The 26,116-nt window shown below is 43.0% G+C and overlaps 1 protein-coding gene and 1 pseudogene across 9 annotated transcripts in view; one reads left to right on the top strand and one right to left on the bottom strand.

Annotated features, from left to right (window-relative positions):
- Setl2 (SET-like protein 2) lies at positions 1-4,589 on the bottom strand. 2 transcript variants are annotated; one of them, NM_001446895.1, is given in 2 exon segments: positions 2-1,873; positions 4,303-4,589. In NM_001446895.1, a coding segment is annotated over 1 exon segment (822 nt). In that variant the 5' UTR covers positions 1,022-1,873; positions 4,303-4,589; the 3' UTR covers positions 2-199.
- The window catches only part of Znf599l-ps1 (zinc finger protein 599 like, pseudogene 1), a 26,580-nt pseudogene continuing 4,636 nt past the window's right edge, over positions 4,173-26,116 (top strand). For 2 of the 7 annotated variants that reach the window (NR_203052.1, NR_203050.1), the window contains 3 exon segments: positions 4,173-4,309; positions 19,538-19,657; positions 25,591-25,804. The product of NR_203052.1 is annotated as a zinc finger protein 599 like, pseudogene 1, transcript variant 6 (transcript). 7 annotated transcript variants of the gene reach the window in all.

Here is a 26,116-nt window from a genome sequence, read left to right on the forward strand (position 1 = left end):
TGAAGATTCTTTTCCTGTTGTATTTTGCTCAAGATATTTTCCCCCAAATTAGTTGAGAACCATGATGTTGAGACCTCAAAAACAGGGCTGAGCACAGAGGGACAGGGAGGAAAGGACTGCAACTCGCTCTCAGGGACTGGAGGAATTTAAATAATGAAAAGGAAATGAAAAAGAAGGTTGGATCCATCGGTCTTCTGTGCTAGTTATCCCCGCCTTTACCCTCCTCTCCTTCCTCCCCTTCCTCCTCATCGTCATCATCTTCATCCTCGTCTCCTTCATCAGTATCTTCCAACCCTTCTTCTTCGTCGTAATCATCATCATCATCTGCCTCTCCTTCTTCATTATCCATATTGGGAAACAAATAGTACTGCAAGGGATTTGGCCAAATATCATCTTTGATGGCCTCTCCTAAGTCGTCAGCATCTGCGTCAGAATGGTCAGTAAACCAGGTAAAGAAGCTCTCTGGCTCTTCGTGCTGCCTCTTCCTGCGGGCCTTAATCTGCGTTTGACTTGAGCGTTTTGTCAAATCCTTTCCAGATTTCCATTTGATTTCGGTGGACTTTGAAGACGGGTCACCGCTCTCATTCAGATGAAATTCTTTGGAGAGAACTTTATTTTCAAAGTAAGGATTTTCATCAAAATAAAAATCTATTCCGTAACCCGATTTAATGTCTTCAAATTCTCTCACTTCAACTCTGGTCAAATAATGCAGGGCCTCCTCGTCTTCCTCCGCAAGGAACGCAGACACTTGTGGATGGTTGATAAATGTTGTTACCCAAAATTTTGGGACTTTGGCGATCAATTCCGACCTCTTCTGAAAAAATGGTTGGCGGAGTTTGTTACATTTTTGTTCTACTTTCAAAACTTCCTCGCTGGCTTGTTCATTAAGTCTGTCTATTTCATTTTGTACTTTACCAATGTGTTCAATTGCTTCTTGCTGTTCTTTTTCTGAGGTCTTGTCGGCCCCGTCGTGATTGGAGTTGAGCTCCTTTTTACTGGCTTTGGCCGTCGGCGCAGACATGGTGCCCTCCTTGGTCCCGGCGGGGAGCAGGGAGGGGGAGCGAAGGGACGGCCAAGGGGGCGGCAGGCGGCTTCCCCTCACGCCTCGCCTCACGCGCGGCGCCCGCTTGCTCTGGCCGCCTCCTTCTGGCGCTCACTTGCTTGCCCTCCCTGTGGCTGCTTGGCACTGACGCTGAGGCAGACCCTGGTACGTTGTGGTGAGCCCCTGGCGGGGCTCTCACTGAGGCGGCGGCTGCGGCGGCGGCTCGGCTGGGCTCCTCGACTCGCACCCTGAGCTCTTCTCGGTTCCCGTCTTGGCTTTTAAAGTTTCATTTGTGCTATCGGGTGTGATTCTCACAGTTCTGCCTTTGTTGTGAGAGCAGACAGGGATTACTCTGACATGGGTTCAAGCCAATTGGAAGTCCTGGCCAGCACCCACCCTGTGTGGTCGGGACCCCAGGGTTGTCCTGCTCCTTTCTCAGGGTGAAACTCAAGAATCTTATCTTGGGTTGACACACCTCACCAAGAACAGTTAGCCGGGAGTGGAATGATAGAAGCTGAAAGGCAGTATAGTGCACTTAGCGACTTTCCCACAACGTTGCATGCCAAATGGATTAGGACTTTGTTCTCACTTTGGTAGGTGTCACTCACTGCCTACATGCTGGGTTGCAAGGCCTACACGGCGCTTCCATCATGGCGTCAGCTGAGCTAAGCTCTGGAGACCTATTAAGGCCTGGAGGCCAGTAATGCCCTTTTAGGTGACTTGATGTTCTTCTCTCATACCTTCTAATTCATCCTCTTTGTTTTATATGATTAGTATTTGTCTCCATTGGGGTTACCGCTGCTGCGATGAAACACCATGACCAAGAGCAACCTGGGGAGGGAAGGGTTTATTCCACTCACAGTCCCATAGAACGACAGTTCATCACCCAAAGCCTTGAAGGTGGGACCTCAAAAAGGGCAGGAACTTGGAAGCAGGAGCAGAGGCCATGGGGGTGGGGGAGGTGCTGCTTACTGGCTTGTTCCTCATGGCTTGCTCAGCTTGCTTTCTTATGGAACCCAGGACCCCACACCCCCACACCCCCAGGGGTGGCCACACCCACAATGGACTGCCCCCCCCATCAATCACTAGTTAAGAAAATGCTCTACAGATCTTTTCCCTCTTTATAAACTTATTAGTTAAATTATTCATTTATAATCCCATTACAGCTTCTGCTCCTTCCTCTCTTCTCAGTCCCTCCCTCCCACGTGCACCCAGCTCCAGGCAGATCTTTATAGGAGTAATTTTCTCAACTGAGGTTCCCTCCTTTCCAGTGACTCTGTCCTGTCTCCCGTTGATATAAAACTAGCCATACAAATGAAACATGCAAGCTCTCTGGGACATCTTGAAAAAGACCAATTCTGAGAACAGAGAAAAGAAGTATTCCACACTAAGAGATATGAAGTATTTTCAATAAAATCATGGCAGAAAATTTCCAGAATCCATAGAAAGAGAGGCCTGTACAATTACAAGAGACACACAGAACACCAACAAGGCAGAAACACAAAAGCAACCCACATCATAGTCAGGGTCAGGGTCAGGGTCAGGGTCGGGGTCAGTATTTTCTGGTTCTTAGGTCTTTTTTTATCTTAAAAGTTGCACATATGGGCTCACACAGATTTGAAAAAATGTAGCAAGATAATTTTATTCAGAGTACTGATAAAAAGGGTTACATTGTCAAGACTGATAGTGAGCCTCCTGGGTGAGGGTACTCAGGGGCCCGATTATGATGGAAGGATTTATCTTATGAGGTTTATCTTCAGAGGAGGAGGAAGAGGTTTTTGCTAAGGGATGCAGTTCACTAAAGGGTGGGTCTCTATTTTTATGGGTGGATTAGGTCACATGTCCATTTTTGTTTGCAACGTTGAGAAGGAACCACACCACAATGTAGTTGCTTCCCTCTGTCTAGGGCAGCAGCTTTATCCTCAGCTACCCAGGGGCAGACACAACACAAAAGCAGAGTCATAGCCTGTTACACAATTGCCCCTCTAAAGGGAGTAAAGGAACTCGGGCAGCACTGGGTGTGCCAGCATGTTAGTTATTGTGAGCATAAGTGGAAGAAGAGAGGACACGGTGATTCTAGTGGCTAGTGTCAGCATTCTAGAAGGAAGAGAAGGAGAAAACTCTGGATAAAAGCAGCCAGAGTAAAGATAGGTTAATGTCTAATGTCTGACAATCTGTCTCTTGGGAGGCTGAGGCACAGGGATGCTGCAATAGGGGTCAAACTGTGTTCTTTGTGAGGAAAAAGAAAGTGCAAGACAAGATTATGGAGAGAGGAGAGAAGAAAGAAGGAAAGAGAGGTGAAGGACTCAAACCAATGGCTTTGGGGTTGAGCAGAGAGGCTGGGTGGAGACCCAGGATGTGACAACTGACAGGCCTGGTGCCTGCTCACATCTCTACTCTCTGATGTTCCTTTGCCAGTGCCAGTAGGCCCCCAGTGAACAGTCAGTTCTTCACTAATCACCAAGTTTTGAAGAAACCACGGAAGAAGTTTAAAATGTCACAGAGTCAATTGAAAAGGAAGACACAGAGATTGTTGAGACACAGCAAAGGCAGTTAGTTATGGGGGACGTTTACGACCTGTGTGTTTACATTTCAGAGTCGAGAACAAAAAAATGATGATGCACATCAAGAACCTATGGGGGAGGGCGGGGGAACAGCCATAGCAGCCATGCACCGAATCAGTAGGTGGGAAGACTTAATGAAGCCGTGCAAAAAATAACGAGATGGAATGAGATCAGAAATACAAAGAATCCGCGTAACAAAGAGCTGGTTCTCTGACAGACTATTTGCCAAAATAACCAAAAGAAAGAGAAGCATTAAATTTATAAAAATTTGAGATCAGATGGAGATGTTATAACTAACACCAATAAAATTCAGCGGATCATTAGGGAACCCTGTCTCGAAAAACCAAATTGAACCAAAACGAGACAAAAAAAAAAAAACCAAAGCAAAACAAAAAACCCAAAACCAACCAACCAACCAAACAAGACCCCACCACCACCACAACAACAACGAAATCGAACCAAACCAAACTGAACCGAAACAAAAGAAAAAACTACATTTCCCAGAAGGCAGAGCGGCAAGCTGGAAAAGAAGCGCCTTCTTGGGGAACCCCGGGGGCGGGACTTCCGACGTTCTGGATCTCATTCTTGCTTCACAGACCATCTTTCCAATGGTTCACCGTTCTGGGCAGAAACAGGCTCCTGTGAATCGAGGGGCGCGAACCAGAAGGACTTCGAGGACAGAGGACCAACTCCCACCTTCTGCGTAAGCCGTGCTCTCCTTCGCGGCTTAGCAGCGCTCCCTGACGCACGCTTCTCCCGGCCTCAGCACCAGTGGTTCCCATGGCGACGCCTGCACCGATGAGTGGAGGTTCCCCGCTGTCTAGCCATCTGCTGGAGGATCCTGGATCCCGGAACTCTAACTCTACAGGAGTTAGTGTCCTGGGATCTGGAAACAGCAGTTTCCTCAGGAGGCTCCTGTGGCCTTGGGCTCCGCGCCTCACCGCTCTTGGCCTTCCTCTTATTAGGTCTGTAATGGAATGTCCGTTATAATTCCCTCCGGAGAGAATTGGACCTGGTGCGTGCGAGGCTTGGGTCTTGTGCTCAGTTGGACCCAGACAGCAACACTGTGGGCAATTTCGGGGGCATCCCTGCGGTGTGCTAATCTGTTCCTTGGGCATTCACTTGCTTCCCTGTAGCCTTGAGATTTCAGAGTCTAGATGTCTGAGGTAGCTTTGAGTTGCTACAAGTAGAAAGCTCCTATGCTGGCAGGAAAAAAGGACTGGGTTTGTCTTCACAGCGTGTTTGGTTTATTCCTGAACAGCGATGAATCCGTTTTCCTGTCAACCCTTTTTTTTTTTTAAAAGAAACACTAAATCTTTATTTGTGAGCAAAAGTAGCAATGGACCCCCTACATTAAATTAATTATATATATATATATATGTATATATATATATATATATCAGTTTTTACTGCTATCTTTGTAGAATTATGGAATGAGGAAAAAAGAGGTGACACCATTTGACCAAAATCACAAAAGAGGTGATGCCTAAGTTACGTAGTAAGGACTTTCACTTAAATTCCTAAACCCAGAACAGCAAGGTCTTTTGCAGTTCACCTTAATGATATGTGAATACCATATTCATACCAGCTTACAATGGAATTCATGTATAACTAGCTAATAAAAGGTAAGTTTATTAGAATGACGAAGGCCTGTTTTTCTTTGATTTGGTAGTCATCGAGAACTCTCCCATTTATGAACATTATCAACGAAGACTAGATAACAGCTTTCATATGTCTGACTTTCTTAACTGTACACAAGGATTGTGGAGACAGGCTGCTGCAATAGAGGAAGGTATACCATTCCCTCTCAGCAACAACACACTCAATAGGCTTGTCATGAAGCTTGACCGTGAGACAGTGCACTCCATCTAAGTGGTTCTCATACCATACTCTGAACTTTTTTTTCCCTCCATCTTTATTAAATTGGGTATTTCTTATTTACATTTCAATTGTTATCACCTTTCCCGGTTTCCAGGCAAACATCCCCCTAACTTCTCCCCATCCCCTTCTATATGGTTGTTCCCCTCCCCATCCTCCTCCCATTACCGCCCTCCCCACAACAATCCCATTCACTGGGGGTTCAGTCTTGGCAGGACCAAGGGCTTCCCCTTACACTGGTGCCCTTACTAGGCTATTCATTGCTACCTATGCAGTTGGAGCCCAGGGTCAGTGTTGTTGTAAAAATATAAAAAATAAAAAAGGTATAGTTGTCTTTTACCCCACTAGGTCCACACCGCGGTGCCCCAAGATATCTGCTAGATATCTTGGTGGAAACACATCCCAGCCTCACACTTTCCTACACTCAAACCCTCACATAAAAGAACACACAACACAATAATCTTTGACCCAATTGGTAAGATATAATTGCCCACTTTAAACATACAAAGCCGGGTACCATCCATCCCTTGAGAATATTAATAACAACCTGTAAATACACAGAGCAGAATCTTAACATCATCTGCCATGGCTTCTCACCCTCTCCCCCTCTCCTGTCTCTCCTTTCTCTCACAGTCTCCTCCTCTTCCTTCAAACTTCTCTCCTGCCCATCTTTCCTTCTCCTCCAATAATAGGCCTCCTTCTATCCTGTACCTGCCCCTCACCTGTGCTTTACAAATTCAATGGGGAGGTGGTTCTGGTGAAGTCACCTGAGTTCTGAGTATGTGACTAGGCAGCTGTCCTTGGGGCAGTGGAATTAGCATCAAAATACAGGGCAAACCACAACAGGTCAGTCCATGAAGGGTCTTTGGGTAGTGGCTTAGTCCCTGGAAGCTCTGGTTAGTTGGCATTGTTGTTCATATGGGGTCTCAAGTCCCTTCAAGCTCTTTCAGTCCTTTCTCTGATTCCTTCAACAGGGGTCCCATTCTCAGTTCAGTGGTTTGCTGCTGGCATTCGCCTATGTATTTGCCATATTCTGGCTGTGTCTCTCAGGAGAGATCTACATCCAGTTCCTGTCAGTCTGCCCTTCTTTGCTTCATCCATCTTATCTAGTTTGGTGACTGTATATGTATGGGCCACATGTGGGGCTAGCTCTGAATGGGTGTTCCTTATGCCTCTGTTCTAAACATTGGCTCCCTATTCCCTGCCAAGGGTATTCTTGTTCCCCTTTTAAAGAAGGAGTGAAGCATTTGCATTTTGGTCATCCTTCTTGAGTTTCATGTGTTCTGTGCATCTATGGTAATTCGAGTATTTGGGCTAATAGCCACTTCTTTTTTTTTTTTTTTTAAAGAAGTCACAGAAGTTTATTTATTTACTTTTTTTTTTTTTTTCAGAGCTGAGGACTGAACCCAGGGCCTTGCGCTTGCTAGGCAAGTGCTCTACCACTGAGCTAAATCCCCAACCCCTAATAGCCACTTCTTATCAATGAGTGCATACCATGTGTGTTTTTCTGTGAGTGGGTTACCTCACTCAGGATGATATTTTCCAGTTCCATCCATTTGCCTATGAATTTCATAAAGTCATTGTTTTTAATAGCTGAGTAGTATTCCATTGTGTAGATGTACCACATTTTCTGTATCCATTCCTCTGTTGAAGGGCATCTGGGTTCTTTTTAGCTTCTGGCTATTATAAGTAAGGCTGCTATGAACATAGTGGAGCATGTGTCTTTGTTATATGTTGGAGGATCTTTTGGGTATATGCCTGAGAGAGGTATAGCTGGGTCCTCAGGTAGTTCAATGTCCAATTTTCTGAGGAACCTCCAGACTGATTTCCAGAATGTTGTACCAGTCTGCAATCCCACCAACAATGGAGGAATGTTCCTTTCTCCACATCCTCTCGAGCATTTGCTGTCACCTGGGCTTTTGATCTTGGCCATTCTCACTGGAGTGAGGTGAAATCTCAGGGTTGTTTTGATTTGCATTTCCCTTATGACTAAAGATGTTGAACATTTTTTAGGTGCTTCTCAGCCATTTGGCATTCCTCAAGCTGTGAATTCTTTGTTTAGCTCTGAACCCCATTTTTTAATAGGGTTATTTGTCTCCCTGCAGTCTAACTTCTTGAGTTCTTTGTGTAGTTTGGATATAAGGCCTCTATCTGTTATTGGATTGGGAAAGATCTTATCCCAATTTGTTGGTTGCTGTTTTGTCCTAACCACAGTGTCCTTTGCCTTACAGAAGCTTTGCAGTTTTATGAGATCCCATTTGTCGATTCTTGATCTTAGAGCGTAAGCCATTGGTGTTTTGTTCAGGAAATTTTTTCCAGTGCCCATGTGTTCGAGATGCTGCCCTAGTTTTTCTTCTATTTGAGTGTGTCTGGTTTGATGTGGAGGTCCTTGATCCACTTGGACTTAAGCTTTGTACAGGGTAATAAGCATGGATCGATCTGCATTCTTCTACATGCTGACCTCCAGTTGAACCAGCATCATTTGCTGAAAATGCTATCTTTTTTCCATTGGATGGTTTTGGCTCCTTTGTCAAAAATCAAGTGATCATATGTGTGTGTGGGTTCATTTCTGGGTCTTCAATTCTGTTCCACTGGTCTATCTGTCTGTCTCTGTACCTATTGCTCTGTAATACTGCTTGAGTTCAGGGATAGTGATTCCTGTCTCGACCAACCTCGACCAACAAGGAAAACACGACCAGAGGAGATCTTCTTCGAGCACTTTATTCAGGAACCTTGATACAATCTTCTTCCCCAGGGAACGCCCTACATCAGCTTAAGTACCCAACGCCAACCAACCCCAACGTGCCACGTGGGGCTTGCCAATAGGCTGTCTCTATGAGGAAGCAACCAGGCCAAGCAGGAACAGCCAAATAAGGACTTGTTTTTCACAAGGAGCGCTCACCATCGGGAGGGTGGAAGGCAGAAACCGGCGCCATCTTTGGGGCTCGGGACTTTGCAGCTCCCTACAGATTCCCCTGGAAGTCCTTTTATTGTTGAGGATAGTTTTAGCTATCCTGGGTTTTTTGTTATTCCAGATGAATTTGCAAATTGTTCTGTCTAACTCTTTGAAGAATTGGATTGGTATTTTGAGAATTGGGGATTGCATTGAATCTGTAGATCGCTTTTGGTAAAATGGCCATTTTTACTATATTAATCCTGCCAATCCATGAGCATGGGAGATCTTTCCATCTTCTGAGATCTTCAATTTCTTCTTCAGAGGCTTGAAGTTCTTATCATACAGATCTTTTACTTGGTTAAAGTCACACCGAGGTATTTTATATTATTGGGGATTATTATGAAGGGTGTCATTTCCCTAATTTCTTTCTCGGCTTGTTTCTCTTTTGTGTAGAGGAAGGCTACTGATTTATTTGAGTTAATTTTATACCCAGCCACTTTGCTGAAGGTGTTTATCAGGTTTAGTTGTTCTTTGGTGGAACTTTTGGGATCACTTAAATATACTATCATATCATCTGCAAATAGTGACATCTTGACTTCTTCTTTTCTAATCTGTATCCCTTTGATCTCCCTTTGTTGTCTGATTGCTCTGGCTAGAACTTCAAGAGTTATATTGAATAAGTAGGGAGAGAGTGGGCAGCCTTGTCTAGTCCCTGATTTTAGTGGGATTGCTTCAAGTTTCTCTCCATTTACTTTAATATTAGCTACTGGTTTGCTGTATATGGCTTTTACAATGTTTAGGTATGGGTGTTGAATTACTATTCTTTCCAGGACTTTTATCATGAAGGGGTGTTGAGTTTTGTCAAATGCTTTCTCAGCATCTAATGAAATGATCATGTGGGGTTTTTTTTCTTTTTCTTTTTTTTCGGAGCTGGGGACTGAACCCAGGGCCTTGCATTTGCTAGGCAAACGCTCTACCACTGAGCTAAATCCCCAACCCCTTATCATGTGGTTTTTATATTTCAGTTTGTTTATATAGTGGATTACATTGATGGTTTTCCATATGTTAATCCATCTCTGCATGCCTGGGATGAAGCCTATTTGATCGTGATGGATGATTGTTTTGATGTGCTCTTGGATTCGTTTTGCAAAAATTTTATTGAGTATTTTTGCGTTGATATTCATAAGGGAAATTGGTCTGAAGTTCTCTTTCTTTGTTAGGTCTTTGTGTTTTTTAGGTATAAGAGTAATTGTGGCTTCATAGAAGGAATTCGGTAGTGCTCCATCTGTTTCAATTTTGAGGAATAGTTTGGATAGTATTGGTATGAGGTCTTCTATGGAGGTCTGATAGAATTCTGCACTGAACCCATCTGGACCTGGGCTCTTTTTGGGTGGGAGACTTTTGATGACTTCTTCTATTTCTTTAGAAGTAATGGGGTTGTTTAAATGGTTTATCTGTTCCTGATTTAACTTTGGTACCTGGTATCTGTCTAGGAAATTGTCTATTTCCTGCAGATTTTCAAGTTTTGTTGAATATAGGCTTTTGTAGTAGGATCTGATGATTTTTTGAATTTCCTCTGATTCTGTAGTTATGTCTCCCTTTTCATTTCTGATTTTGTTAATTTTGACACAATCTCTGTGTCCTCTCATTAGTCTGGCTAAGGGTTTATCTATCTTGTTGATTTTCTCAAAGAACCAACTTTTGGTTCTGTTGATTCTTTGTACATTCCTTTTTGTTTCTACTTGGTTGATTTCAGCTCTGAGTTTGATTATTTCCTGCCTTCTACTCCTTCTGGGTGTATTTGCTTCTTTTTGTTCTAGAGCTTTTAGGTGTGCCGTCAAGCTGCTGATATATTTTCTCTCCTGTTTCTTTCTGCAGGCACTCAGAGCTATGAGTTTTCCTCTTAGCACAGCTTTCATTGTGTCCCATAAGTTTGGGTATGTTGTACCTTCATTTTCATTAAATTCTAAGAAGTCTTTAATTTCTTTCTTTATTTCTTCCTTGACCAGGTTATCATTGAGTAGAGCATTGTTCAATTTCCAAGTATATGTGGGCATTCTTCCTTGATTGTTATTGAAGACCAACTTTAGCCTGTGGTGATCTGATAGGATGCATGGGATTATTTCTATCTTTCTGTATCTATTGAGGCCTGTCTTATGACTGATTATATGGTCAGTTTTGGAGAAAGTACCATGAGGTGGTGAGAAGAAGGTATATCCTTTTGTTTTAGGATAGAATGTTCTATAAATATCTGTTGTGTCCATTTGGTTCATGACTTCTCTTAGTTTGTCTATTTCTCTGTTTAATTTCTGTTTCCATGATCTGTCCATTGATGAGAATCTGGTGTTGAAATCTCCTACTATTATTGATTGAGGTGTAATGTGTGCTTTGAGCTTTAGTAAGGTTTCTTTTATGTATGTAGGTGCCCTTGTATTTGGAGCATAGATATTTAGGATTGAGAGTTCATCTTGGTGGATTTTTCCTTTGATGAATATGAAGTGTCCTTCCTTATCTTTTTTGATGACTTTTGGTTGAAAATCGATTTTATTAGATATTAGAATGGCTACTGCAGATTGCTTCTTCAGAACATTTGCTTGGAAAGTTGTTTTCCAGCCTTTTACTCTGAGGTAGTGTCTGTCTTTGTCTCTGAGGTGTGTTTCCTGTAGGCAGCAGAATGCTGGGTCTTCATTGTGTATCCAGTTTGTTAATCTGTTCTTTTTATTGGGGAATTGAGTCCATTGATGTTTAGAGATATTAAGGAATAGATTGCTGCTTCCTGTTATATTCATATTTGGATGTGAGATTATGTTTATGTTTGTCTTCTCTTTGTTTTGTTGCAAGATGATTAGTTTCTTGCTTTTTCTAGGGTATAGCTTTCCTCCTTATGTTGGGCTTTACCATCTATTATCCTTTGTAGGGCTGGATTTGTAGAAAAACATTGTGTATATTTGGTTTTGTTATGGAATATATTTGTTTCTCCATCTATGTTAATTGAGAGTTTTGCTGGATACAGTAACCTGGGCTGGCGTCTGTTTTTTTCTTAGGGTCTGTATGACATCTGCCCAGGATCTTCTGGCTTTCATAGTATCTGGTCAGAATTCTGCTGTAATTCTGATAGGTTTGCCTCTATATGTTACTTGATCTTTTCCCCTTACTGCTTTTAATATTCTTTTGTTGTTTTGACTATTATGTGATAGGAGGAGTTCCTTCTCTGCTTCAGTCTATTTGGAGTTCTGTAGGCTTCTTGTATGTTTATGGGCATCTCTTTCTTTAGGTTAGGCAAGTTTTCTTCTATGATTTTGTTGAAGATATTCACTGGTCCTTTGAGCTGGGAGTCTTCACTCTCTTCTATACCTATTATCCTTAGGTTTGATCTTCTCATTGAGTCCTGGATTTCCTGTATGTTTTGGACCAGTAGCTTTTTCCGTTTTACATTTTCTTTGACTGTTGTGTCGATGATTTCTATGGTATTTTCTGCTCCTGAGATTCTCTCTTCTATCTCTTGTATTCTTTTTGTGATGCTTGTATCTATGGCTCCTTGTCTCTTCCTTTGATTTTTCTATATCCAGGCTTGTCTCCCTGTGTGCTTTCTTTATTGCTTCTATTTCCATTTTTAATTCCTTCACCTGTTTGATTGTGTTTTCCTGTAATTCTTTCAGGGATTTTTGTGATTCCTCTCTATAGGCTTCTACTTGTTCATTTGTTTTCCTGCGTTTTTCTAAGGGAGTTCTTTATGTCTTTCTTGAAGTCCTCCATCATCATGATCAAATGTGATTTAAAATCTAGATCTTGCTTTTATAGTGTGTTTGGATATTCAGTGTTTGCTTTGGTGGGAAAATTGGGCTCTGAGGATGCCATGTAGTCTTGGTTTCTGTTGCTTGGGTTCCTGTGCTTGCCTCTTGCCATCAGGTTGTTTCTTGTGTTACCTTGTTCTGCTATTTCTGACAGTGGTTAGACAGTCTTATAGGCCTGTGTGTCAGGAGTGCTGTAGACCTGTTTTCTTGTTTTCTTTCAGCCAGTTATGGGAACAGAATGTTCTGCTTTCGGGTGTGTAGTCTTTCCTGTCTACTGGTCTTCAGCTGTTCCTGTGGGCGTGTGTCCTGAGTCCACCAGGCAGGTCACTTGGAGCAGAAAAGTTGGTCTTACCTCTGGTCCTGGGCCTGAAATTGCTCTTCGGGGGCTGTGTTTCAGCTCTCCGTGAGGGCAGCAACCAGAAGGGCCTGCCCTGCCTTTTCTCAGGTCCCTGTGCACAGGGGGCCCAGATGGCACTAGGTGTTTTCCTCTAGAGTCAGAAATGTGGGCAGAGTGTAGTCTCTTCTGGCTTCCCAGGCGTATCTGCCCCTCTGAAGGTTTAGCTCTCCCTCCCACGGGGTTTGGGTGCAGGGAACTGTTTGATCAGATCCCTTCAGATCCTCAACAATTTTTTTTTAACCTGTAAAAAAATTGTTAAAATATTTGTTAATGATTGTGCTTTTGGAGTGCCCATACGCAGCAGACTCAGCTACTCTCCAGCATGCCAAACTGTTCACTACCAGCAGTATGGTAATGAACCATACCTGCTCATTTTTAAGACTCATGTTTTCTGGTGTGTTCGTGTGTGTGTGTGTGTGTGTGTGTGTGTGTGTGTGTGTGTGTACACACATACACATCTACATGGGTGTGTGCCCGTGCAATGTGCACTGGTATACATGTATGTGAGAGCAGGTACACTTTTGTGGGCATGCATAAGCAAGCTCAAGTTTGATACCCAGAGTCATTTGTCAACACTCTTCTATGGTCTCTTCATCAAACTTAGAGCTTGTGGATGTGGCCAGTCTTGCTAATTAACTTGCTCTGGACTTTCCTCTTTCTCCTTTTAAAGCTGGACTCATAGCTCCTTAGGCCCAACCAGAGTTTCCATGGATTTGGGGGCTCTGGACTCTCAGTTACCTGCCATGCATTTTAACTTCTGACCCTTCTTGGGCATCCAGGGCTTGACAACCTTACTTTTCCTCACTTAGCTTGCAGGATTGGATCATTACTGTCTTGCTCTGTTAGCATCTTGAGGGTACAAAGAAGCACAGCTTCCCTGCTGTCATCCATATCAGTCTAAGGAGTTCTCTTAGAGATTTTAGGGACTTCATACTCATGCCAACCCAGGACCTACAACTTCAGTGCTGAAAAGAATTTCAGCATTAACCTGGTTTGAAGCAGAGCTAGGGTTTTAATGAAAACATTTTAATAGAAACTTAAGGTCTAAGGGGCCCTCAAAAATATCAGACACATCAGAAAGCATGGATATAGGTTTCACACACACACACACACACACAGAGAGAGAGAGAGAGAGAGAGAGAGAGAGAGGAGAGACAGAGACACAGAGAGAGACACAGAGAGACACACAGAGAGACAGAGAGAGAGGAGAGAGAGACAGAGATAGAGACACACAGAGAGAGACAGAGACAGAGAATGATGTCATTTATTGTTTTTTGCAAAAGTCATATAGGATTTTGGTGGGGTTGATGTTACTGTTATCAAAGGCTTGCTAATAAATCTAAATGAGATAACTGAGGGATACCTGGTAGTACTACAGTCTATCAGGTGAAAATCTGGTTCACAAGGATACAGGACAATGAGCTAGCTTTACTGTAAACAGAGTTAGTCGATGTGTTTTAGGTTTTGAGGCAGTGGGTAGGGAAAGGAGGGAGGTCCTACCCAAGGTCACACATATATCGGCATTATAGCCTGGCTTATTCCCTTAACATAAAATACTTCTATGTAGGAGGACTAACTGTGCCGAAGGCTTTCACAGCAAGTATCAATTATGCTAAATTCTTTTAATATATTCATGTCATTTTATGTGTATGAATGTTTTGTCTCTGTGTACTTATGTGTACATGTGTATAGTTGGTACCTGTGGAGGCCAGAAGTAGGAATCAGATTCCCTGAAACTGGAGTTACAGTTGTGAAGTGCCATGTGGGTGCTGGGAATTGAACCTGGGTTCTCAGCAAGAACAGCAAGTACTCTTAACCCCTGAGCCCTGTCCTGCATTCTTGATTCTCACCTGGTGAGGAGCTTCAGTCAGACTCTAGGGTAATGAGTGTCTTTCCCTCCCCAAGTCCCTACAATGTTCCTGTAATTATGTCCTGCCTCAGTTTCAGGGTCATTTCAGAAAGTCCTTTCCCAGTTGCTTCATCTGAAGTTTCTCCCAATCTTCCTCATATCACCCCATTTTGTTTAGGAACCCTGATCACCATCTCACTTCATTTAGCACATATATTGAAACACAACCTCTGCTCTAGTGCTGGAGATCACACCTGCAAGGCAAGTGCTCTGCCACTGTGCTATGCTGCAGGTCTGTAACTTTAATTTTTTTAAAGCCCATTTTTAATAATGGCTCTTAAACGTTTTAACCTCCCTTTTAACCCACCACCCACAGGGTATATGGAGGAAGTGGACCTATTTAGAAAGATTCTTTCTTTGGAGCAACTTGCATCTGTGTTGTCTGGAAATCGGCAGTTCAGTTCACAGGTCAGCATCAACAGCTTGATCCACTCACAAATACTTCACAGATATATCAGCAGTCTAATTTGGTAGAGTCGGCACAGCAAATAGGAATCAGCAGTCATGGTGGCACTACCTAGCAGAGACAGCCAGGCCTCAACCTCAGTGTGAGTCAGCACGAGGGACCAGGAGGGGTGCTAGAAGTGCCTCTTTCAGGGAAGGGAAGATCAGCAAAGACTCAAGACCAACAAACGTTGCACAGCTAGCTCTATAAACAAGCCAAACTCAGTCTCCATCACTGTCCATTAAGTCCTATTTATACTCTTTCTTTCTTTTTTTCTTTTTAAGATTTATTTATTACATATAAGCACACTGTAATTGTCTTCAGACACACCAGAAGAGGGCATCAAATCCCATTACAGATGGTTGTGAGCCACCGTGTGGTTGCTGGGAATTGAACTCAGGACCTCTGGAAGAGCAGTCAGTGCTCTTAACCACTGAGCCATCTCTCCAGCCCCATACTCTTTCTAAACATTACATGTCCTCCATGGGTCTTGCCTCTGCACATGTATCTGTCTCAGCTGACATCACTCTGCCAATCAGCCCAAATCTTCTGAAGGGGTAAGAAACTGCAGCACACCACCACAAGTTTTTTGGTGTGTTTCTCTCTATGGAGTCTCAACAAATGCCACTCAACTACTCAGTGTAAGGTGGACCAATACATGGTGTGCTGTTAGCAAAGAATCCTGTATCAGGTGTCCTTTCCTCTGTTTTAGCAGAACATTCTTTCACCTGTGTCTGCTTCAGCCAAACATCCCTTCATATGTTTGCCCAGCAAAACACCATCCAACACAACTGACTTTCCAAAGAACCCTTAAGTTTCCACTTCACAGGCCTGTTTGCAACCCTGGAATATGAGTTCCTCCAAAGGGCGGGGTTTGTGTTATTTCTTTAAGAAGTGGTTAGTGAATGAAAGACTCTACCCTCTGAGGCTGCTGTCACCCTCAGATTGAATCTCAACCTGCCACCATGGTTACAGTCTTCAAGTCACAATCCCACTCAGTTCACTTCCTGCCCTCAGGCCAAAGCACCCCAAGCTGTTTACCCCCTTTTGTCACTTTAAACCTGTTGTGTGACACCATTCCTGGAGAGAAGGGAGCAAATGTCTCCTCACCTTACATAGGGAACTGACAATCGACCAAAGTAAAGATAGTACCAAAACCCAACTTGGGGTACCAATAGACTTATTGGAGTTATTTACAGGAACATGGGTAATGGTTACTTACTGGGACACAATTACTGCAGACAGCTGTATCTGTAACCTCACTTTTGACTACTTTGTGGGTTCTTTTTTCTCCCACTCTTCTCCACCCTTTTTCTTCCATCCTTTCAAACCCCTAACACTAGGTAGGAGAGAGAAAGTGGTCAGAGAGAAAGGGGGCAACAATATTGTTAGACTAATTCCTGGTGATTAGGGGTTTTGAGTTCCTTGGACAATTTTTATCTCAGCCTTCAGTATATCTAATTTCTTCTTCTTGACTCTTTGCTCATGACTACTTGATAAACCACAACAAGCAGCAGCCAACACCATCCAACCAGCAACCAGCCAACCAGCCCCTTCCATTGGGACATTTATATACTTCTGAAAAGTCCCCAGAATTCCAAATATCACATCCTGCAGCTAGCAAAGAAACTATCAGCAGCTGGCAAAACCATGCCCCTGCTAGAGCACGAGGCAAATCATAGTCACCTGCTATGAAGCATCCCCATCTCCCACACCTGGGATTAAAATGAAAATACATAATATTTCTGTGTTTTTAAAGAAACCATAATATTTCACATGTCACCACAGCCTACCATAGCATGGGTGACAGCTCCCAAAAGCTGGCAACCCAGGGCACACTGCACTACCTGCAAGCATCTGAACAGTCAGGAGTGTAGCTCTATCAGACATTGATGATCTGAGCCTCTCCAAGGTAGCCTCTCTCAACTGGTCTATGTTTCTTGGCAGACCTTGTAGCTTATGTATGCTTTGCAGAAGAGGAGTAGCACGGATCTAGTCAGTCCCAGGACTTTCTGAAGCCTTTGAGTTGTTTACTTCCTGAGTGTAGGGAGCTTCCCTGCAGTGTGGAGTGTTGTGTCCTGGAGAAAATGTCCACAGCAGTCCTCAGATCTACTCCTAAGCTGCCCTTTGAATAGATGCTGATTTGCACTTTCCCAGTGTGCTTCATGATTACACAAAACTGTTTCAACAAGTAACCCACAGTAGAGTAGTGAAGCCAATGGGTGATACTCAAAGAACACTTTGCAGGTTTTCACGGGTGAAAATGGGAATGAAGGGATCTTCAGGGATCTTTCCAGGATGAAAAAGTTAGTCTTTATTCAATAAGGCATGAAAGGACCCTGGGCATCATGGGCTTTCATAAGTGTGTTCGTGTTTCTAAGAAAGGTGAGATTGAGTGGCTGGCAGACCCTTACCTATACTTCCTCCTTGCCCAAGACAGACATCATGCTCCAGGTTGCTACCCATGCTCATGGTGCCATGGTGGCCATTGTCCCTTGGTCACTTGGTTACCAGATACTTAAGTAATCTTAGGGAACAGTGTGAATGATGGCTCATTTAAAAATAAAACAAAAAGTGTGAGCCAGTCATGATATCTTAAGTTCCTGTTGCCATGATAGAACCCCATGACCAGAAGCATCTTGGGAAGGAAGGGGTTATGTCACCTTACAGCTTGTATCCATCATCCAGGGAAGTCAGGGTGAGAGCTCAAGGCAGAGACCTGGAGGTAGGAGCTGATGCAGAGACCATGAAGGGGGGCTGCTTATTTGCTTGCTCATTTTGTTTTCTTATATACTCCAGGACCACCTACCCAGGGATAGTAACAAACTGTGGTTGGTTAGGCCCTCCTACATAAGTCATCAATCAAGAAAATGCCCCACAAACTTACCTACAGACTGATTCTATGGAGGCATTTTCTCAGTTGAGGTTCTGTCTTCTAAGATGACTCTAGCCAGCACACATAGTGACTCATGCCTTTAATCCTAGCAATCAGAAGGCAGAGGCAGGTGTGTGTGTGTGTGTGTGTGTGTGTGTGTGTGTGTGTGTGTGTGTTGTTTCACACATTGAAATGTGTGAGTAATGCCTTATTCTGATGTCTTACATCAACTGCTGTACACCTAATTTATGGAGGCAATGTCTCTCAGTTGAATCCAGTGCTTACTTTTCAGCTCATCAAGTTAGCCATCTTGCTTTGGAGATCCTTTGCTATCCAGCATATACATGGGTACTGGGAAACTGAAATCCTGTCTTTATGCCACAAGCTCTTCACCCACAGCCATCTTCCCAAGCTGTTGGAACATGACCCAAAAATGGAGCCATGTGAGGAGATTTCTGAGCTCTTGTGAGAAAACCCCAAGAAACCAAGTCAAGAGTCTTGTGGCTGTGGTTTCTTCAAAACACAGAACTGTTCTTGGAATGTGTTTTGATGTTTCTCCCAGGTATAGCAGATAGGAATGAGTTTACTCCAGCCATTCTTCTATATGCCTCCATGGAAAACTGTTGCAAGTATCTTTTTGCTACCCTGCTTTAGCTCTGGGAAGTGGCTATGCTACCAGCCCCCTCCCAGCTTCCCTCAAATCCATGGATAAAACACACACACACACACACACACACACACACACACACACACACACACACACGAAGTTGTTCATTTTCAACTTGCCTTCTTGGCACAATTGCTGGACACTAATACTCTTAGCTCTGCTCCTTCCACCTGCCCTAACATTAGTCAGTTGAATCTAGTCCTTCCTAAACATCTCTGACCACTGGCCTATAGGTAGTCACAGCCCACTGCTCCTCCTGAGACCCACTTGTTTCTCCTCTTTCCAAAAAATGGTGAACTCCCTCTCTTTCCTTGCTTCTCCCTTTTCCTCCAGGGACCCGGAAGTCCCGCCTGTACCTCCTGCCCAGCAATTAGCCCATGGTTTTCTTTGCTGACAGATCAAGAACCAATTGGGAAACAGGACCTTAGCACCAGCCCAGTCCCTACAGAACATATGTTTTGCCATGGGTGGCATGTCCTTATAATTGTACACTACTAAGGTGACTCAACTCTTTAGAGGATAAATTGTCTGATACTCTGAATAAAGATATTGCATGAAACTTTAGACTGCCTCATTTTTAGGCCCTGCTCTCCCAAGTTCATACCATACACACATCCCTGCCTTTAATTACATTTTGCTTTGTTTGTTTGACAGGATTTCTCTGTGTGTAGCCCTGGCTGTTTTAGATACTTTAAGTCAGCTTATGATGGGCTCTAGTCAACAAGCTGTGCCGACCAGTGAGGCTCAGCTGCAGTGATGGTCATGTTTGAATCAGTGTCCTCATACCCTTCCTAAGCCCAGCTCCATGGCCACTGTCTGTTCCTCTACAGTCACACACTGTTTTGTTTCACTTTCCAGTGGCTTCCCACACAGGAGGCTTCTCTCCCACATACCTTTGGATTCCATCAAAGGCACCTCCATCTTGGCCTCCATGCTAGAGTAGGTCCTTAGCAGATGACCAGCAGCTCAGGTCTCGTTTCTGCATTCTTGCCCACAACCAGGGAAGAGGCTCCCATCTTACTTACACATGTTCTACATAGCAATCCAAAACCCTCTATTTATTATCCCAGGCCTTGATTTCATTTGATGATGTGGCTGTGACCTTCACTGTGGAGGAATGGGAAGATCTGGACCTGGCTCAGAGGACCCTGTACCAGGAAGTGATGATGGAGACCTTCTGCTTTCACTGAGTAAGGATCCATTTCTCTTCTGGTTGCAGAGTTTAAAGCCACCTTTATTGCACCCTCTGTAGGCAACTCTCTGCTGGTTGAGGCCATTGCACAACTCATAGCCTTAGTTACTGTGATAGGACAGCTGTGTGCTTGGTTTCTCAGTATCTACATGGTTATTATGTAAGAAACATAGTCCTCAATACTGTCATTCAATCACGTATTGTTCCACATCTCCAGAGAAGGGAAGGTAACCTGCTAAGCATGATGGAGAGAGATGTCTTCACAGCAGAGCCAATAGGATCAGCCAGGAAAGGAGGTTCTCAAGAGACTAATTCAGGTTGTAATCCAGGGGAGACCAAGGCTTGAGGATCAAAAGCTCAAGGGCAGCTTGGGCTATGTGTAGAGTTCAAGACATAAAGGTTATCCCTCCCTGACCCACAAAAGGACAGCAGGGTTATTCAGACATGTATGAAGGTGCTTGTCCTCAGCACTGCTGGTGTTTGGAAGCAACACAGCCTCAGTTAAGTGACTCCTTTAGCTTCTCTCACTTCCATTAATGACACATATATCCTAAGGCCTGAGCAAAGTGGCCACTTAGTGAGAGTCCTCCACTCTTCACAGCATTGTTGGCTAACCTCTGAAATCACCTCACAGACCCAACTTTGATCAGGGAGTATGAGCTTGCTGACATTCATTTTTAGTGTAACGTTTTAGTAACACCTGCATTAGTAACTGAACTAATACCTCAAATGAGCTTAGAACAGAAGTGGGACCAGTGCCACAGTGTCCCTCATAATAGACAAATCCCAAATATCTTCCACCTTCCTGCATTGCTCTGAGTGGGAATTTATTGAACAGCCAAGGTCTCTCTATCCCACAATGTTCAGGTGGTTTGGTGACTCTGCTAGCCTGTGTCCACAGTAGAGTAAACACAGTGTTGTTTTGTGTTTAATATTGGGAGGAAGGGTACAGGGAACAGCACTCTGGATGTGGGAAACAGCAAAGCAGAGTCCCTGAGGATAGGGAGCTCAATGAAGGGAGAATCAGGGCTCTGCCCTCATGGTCCTGCCCATAAGCTCAGAATGGAAAAATATAAAATATATGGCTCAAGTAATAAAGGGGCACCAGGAAATGAAATGGAGCTGAATCCTGTAGTATTCAGGGACTTATCAAGATGATCAAGATCTTGAGCCTACTTCCTTGTCCTAGCCCAAATTCAAATTGTTGCCTGAGCCAACTTCTGTGTCCTGGCCCAATGTCAAATTCTTGCCAAATTCCTAGAAGGTGGCCCCAAGAGCTCTCCACACCTCCCCCTTTTTTATTTCATAAACAAGATGTTGTCTGTCTTAGGTTGTTCTGACAAGAATGCCTTCATTACCCGTCATGGAATATGCATTATCAAAAGCAACACATTTCTGTCTTAGGTTGGTAAGGCTTGTGCAGAAACTAACCCATTCTGACTGCCAGACTGTTAAATTAATAACTCTGCTGGGAGTCCGTTTTTAATTTTGAGCCATTTATTTTGGCTACAAACATGTTGATATTGTTAAAGGCAGATTTTGTTTCAATGGGCAGAAGTAAAAGTATTCCCAGGACAAGAAGGGCTAGCATGATCAAGGTATTAACAGCAGCTTCATAATAGGATGCAGAACTTTACTTGGAGATGAAGAAAGATGAATCCACATTAATGGTTCTGCCAAAGAATTGCTGTGGGTGCATGAGAAGAGAAGTAGCAAGAATGCAAACAGCCCATAATTGATCATAGTCTATATAATGTATCTGTAGTTGGCAATAGCTTCCTTTACTTTCTGCAAAGCTATTCGTCCCTCATCAGTTAGTTGTCGAGATTAATTAGTATTTGTGTCCCCTTGAGAATATCAAACAGAGGTTTAAGTTCTCTTGTGGTAAGCTTAGGATGAGGTCTTAGCCAATTAACATCTCCTAGCAGCTTTTGAAAATAATTACAAGTTAGTAAATTTTCTTATTTGAATTTTCTATGCTACAATTTGTTTAGGATATGACTGATGTCCTAAATATTGAAAAGGATATTGCCTTTGAATCTTTTCTGGAGTAACAACTAATCCCCCAGCATTTAAAGCTTGTTGTATAAGAGCAAAGGCTTGTAGTAAAACTTCGGAGGGATCAGCTAATAAAATATCATCTATATATTAAATAACATACACAGAAGGATATAAAGTCCTAACTTCTTGTATTGAAGCAACAACAAATTTTTGACATAAAGTAGGCCTATTAGCCATTCTCTGCAGCAAAAAACTTTCCAATATCACTTCATGGGTTCTTTAAAATTACAAGCAGGCTCACTAAATGCAAACCTTTTACAATCATCAGGATTCAGATGAATAGTATAAAAACAATGTTCTAAATCTATGATAATTTTATATGTATCTTTTGGAATGGGAGCCGGGATAGGTAAGCCAGGTTGTAATACTCTCATAAGTTCCATAGTTCCATTATCCTTTTCTAAATCTCCAAGTACCTGATTTTTTTTTTCTTATTTATGAATATGGGTGAGTTCCAAGGGGAATTAAAATCTTGAGCTTGTGATTGAGTTGTAAACTGCAGCTGATGGAATAGTGGCAGTCTAACCATACATTTTAAGTTTCTTTTGCATTATCAGAGCATAACCATAAGTTTGGAATGCAAAACTCAATTTTTAACAGTGTAAACAATCCATTGTGTAAAATCAATGCCAAGTGCATTACTTTATGTTACAAAGTTTGGCTGCCAGTTTTTGTATACGAGTACATGATGGTGCAGCTTTTTAATACCTCATTAAAGAGACAGTGTTTTAAATCTTATCTTTTATAAGTCTGGTTTCTAGGATAAGTTTTACTTAAAATATTATCCCAATTTAGAGGTATCTTTAAAGACCTGTTTCCCTGGGTTGGCTCATACCTTGCATTGTTGTCTAGAATGACTCCAACCCTGAGGTACCAGTTTTAAGCTAACTTTCTGTTACCAATGTTACAATTTTTTTCTTCTTTTTCTTTTTTTCTTTTTCTTTTTTCTTTTTTTCAGAGCTGGGGACCGAACCCAGGGCCTTGCGCCTGCTAGGCAAGCGCTCTACCACTGAGCTAAATCCCCAACCCCACAAATTTTTAATCATATCTAATAACTTATAAGCCAATAATCTATAACCAAAACATGCCAAGTAAATTTAAGACCAGTCAGAAATGAACACGAAGTGGCTACACAAATTTACTTATTTAGACCAGACAAAATTTTCATACTATTTTTCTAGCTGTAATTTCAAGGGAGGAGCACCTTATCACCTGCTGAACCCAATAAACACAATCACAGAGATTTTTATATGAAAAACAGCCATTAGCTCCCTTACCATATAAGCTGAGAAGCCACTGGCCCCTTTAAGAGCAGCTTGTGCAAACAATCAGCCCCTGGCAGGGCTTTCCCAGCTGTTTTAGACTCCTAACAACAGGTGCAGGGCTCCAAAGGCAGTTTATCAGTTTTTGTGGTGTCGATTGAGATTGCCTTTTTTTTTTTTAAATTGAGTTAAGACTAAATCAAGTAGTGAACACCCAGCAGATAAAGTTTTACCTGTTTTTTCTTTTGAGCATGAAACCCAAGGCAATAATCAACAACCAAACAAAAACACAGACATAAACTGACAGATATGGACAAGTTGACATGCCAAGGACAGATAATAGACAGGGAAGAGAACCTGATGCGCCACCAAGGGGATCCAGATATCGTAAGGGACCCAGAACCAGAACTAAGCATCCCCCCAATGGGAACCAGAGAGGAAGCAGAATGTCTTGTGACCTCTTCTTTCCATAGGAGAGCTCTGAAACAGCTTATGCTCACAAAATTCCTTCTCTTTCACCAGAGCATCCCAGATAGGCGGGGAGGACTGCTTTTTTGCAACCCATTCTCTCTCTCATGTCTAGGGTCCAAACTACTCTAATCAGGGCCGAAAGACTAAAAACATCTATGAGAATTACCTTCACTCCTCTAGATTTTAGTATAACTCTAAACACATGCACAGAAAGCATTGTATTATTACCTTGTCCATTTTTACAGGGTTTACTCACCACTGGCTCAAATCTCCTTTATTTTCCTTTGCTTGAGTGTCCTTCACTGTATACCTCATACTTGAGCTCTAACATTGAGGCGCCACCTGACCAAGCCAGCTCAGTCAGCCAACAGGTTCTCCAGGGAGGGAGTGAGGATTATAAAGAAAAGACAATTAGATAACACTGTAGCATAACCCCAGACAGTTCCGAAGCTGAAGCAGGTTATTTTTTTTCCAGTCCACTTTTATACCATTCTAAATACATGCAAAGAATAAGGTCAGTTGTAGGTCAAGGAACAAACCAAGGCAATAAAGTCCCATGGTATTCAGGGATTTATCAAGATGATCAAGATCTTGAGCTACTTCCTTGTCCTAGCCCAAAGTAAAATTCTTCCCTGAGCCTACTTCTGTGTCTTGGCCCAATGTCAAATTCCTGCCAAGTTCCTAGAAGGGGGCTCCAAGAGCTCTCCACAGATAGGCATGCAGATCTCTGAGTTCAAGGTCAATCTACAGAGCAAGTTCCAGGACAGCCAAACTTAGGCAGTGAAGGAGCTGGAAAATAAAAAGCTGGTGATAATGTAATAGAACAAGGGGCCCTTGTTCCAGCTCCAGCAAGAGCAGAACTCTGCAACTTTGGCCATGTGGCTCTGGCTTTAGAGTCAAAAATAGAAGGGATTACTGAGACAATTGATGCTAGTTAGCAGAAGCTAAGAATTTAGTGGTGATTAAGAAGAGACCAGCATCACTGAGATGAAATCTCCTGGAAACTGTTTTCTTTGAGCACAAAGAAGTTGTGTTCCAGAGATAGCCAAGGTTATATCTTGTGCTACAGCTGCACTTGGTAATGTGTAAAAATCACCCAGGTGGTACTGCTTTTGAATATGTGAAGGGGTCATGAAGAGCAGTTGAGACTTGGCACCATGAGAAACCAGAGAAGGTCATTGATGGAGGTGCAGCCTCAGTTGTAGTTGATGGCCCAGGACTGCAGGAGCCATGCAAAGAAACTGAAGCTTGGCACCATAAAGAGAGCCCACGAGAGGCTATTGGTGAAGCCTAGTTGCAGTGGAGCACTTAAGTGAATTAGAGATGTCAGTATCATGGGATTATCAAGAACAGCAGCAGCAGTAGATTGGAGTCAGAACCTAGAGTGCTACAGAGAGCAGAGTTGGAGAAATGATGCAAGCCCTTTGGAGGACTTGGTCATGGTGTCTCCTCACACCAATGAAACTCTTTACAGACAGAAGAATCCCAGTCTGATTTTCACAGACACTGGAATAAGAAGCTGTAAAGTTGAAGTTGCCTTGGAGACCCCAAAATGTTAGAGATGCCTGAGCTGTGGGATACCTGCCAAGGAAAGCTGCTAACAGGGAGTGGAACCAGCCCAAGAAAATGAAGTTTGTTGCTGTTGAATGCCAGATGTGCCAGCAGCAGTCAGCTAGTATGAAAGGAGTTGGAGATCTGAAGAGCAATTTGACATCAGACATGGAGATGTGGAGTTTGGAGTTTACCCAGCTGGTTTTCAGTCTTGCTTTGGTCCAATATTTTGGAGTTTATATGGGATTATAGTTAAGAGACTGCATGAACCCCAGAAGAGACTTTGAACTTTGGACTTTTAACATTGTTGAGGCTACTGTAGACTATGGGGACTTTTGAAGTTGGATTAAATGTATTTTGCTTTATGCTGTGGCGAGGTCTGGCCCACATAGACTCATGTGTTTGAACAAGCCTATGTGGGGAGGGGGTGCAAGGAGTGGAATGTGGTGGTTTGAATATGCTTAGCTCAGGGAATGGCTCTATTAGGAGCTGTGGCCTTGTTGGAGGAAGTATGTCATTGTGGGCATGGGCTATAATACCCTTGTCTTATCTGCCTAGAATCCAGTCTTCTCTTACTTGCTTTCAGAACAAGAGGTAGAATACTCAGTTCCTCCAGAACCATATCTGCCTGGACGCTTCCATGTTTCCTGTCATAATGATAATGGACTGAAACTCTGAACCTGCAAGCAAGCCCCAATTAAATGTTCTCCTAGATAAGAGTTGCTATGGTCATGGTATCTCCTCACACCAATGAAACCCTTTACAGACAGAAGAAACCCAGTCTGATTTTCACAGTGGAGGTACTGCTTTATATCTCAACTAGCAATGTGTTAACCAAGTCCTCATAAGCATCTGCAATTGTTTGTAGTTTTGAGGATAGCTATTCTCCTGGGATCAGATGGAATTTTATTGCACTTAGAGAGGCATTTGAGGAAAATTAATGATGTATTTTTAACCTCTTTTCCTTTGGATTCTTACTGTTGTTCCTACTGTCAAGATTTGCCTACATGTTGTGTCATTGACTTTGTGTAGGTACTGTTAGCTTTGTGACTGTTCTGTTCACTTAGTCCCTGATTCCCTGGGGGTAGACCTGGTGTGTCTGTCCTTCTTAC

Source organism: Rattus norvegicus, chromosome 1 (genome assembly GCF_021556685.1).
Source record: "Rattus norvegicus strain SHRSP/BbbUtx chromosome 1, alternate assembly SHRSP_T2T, whole genome shotgun sequence".
Classification (NCBI taxonomy): Eukaryota; Metazoa; Chordata; class Mammalia; order Rodentia; family Muridae; genus Rattus; species Rattus norvegicus.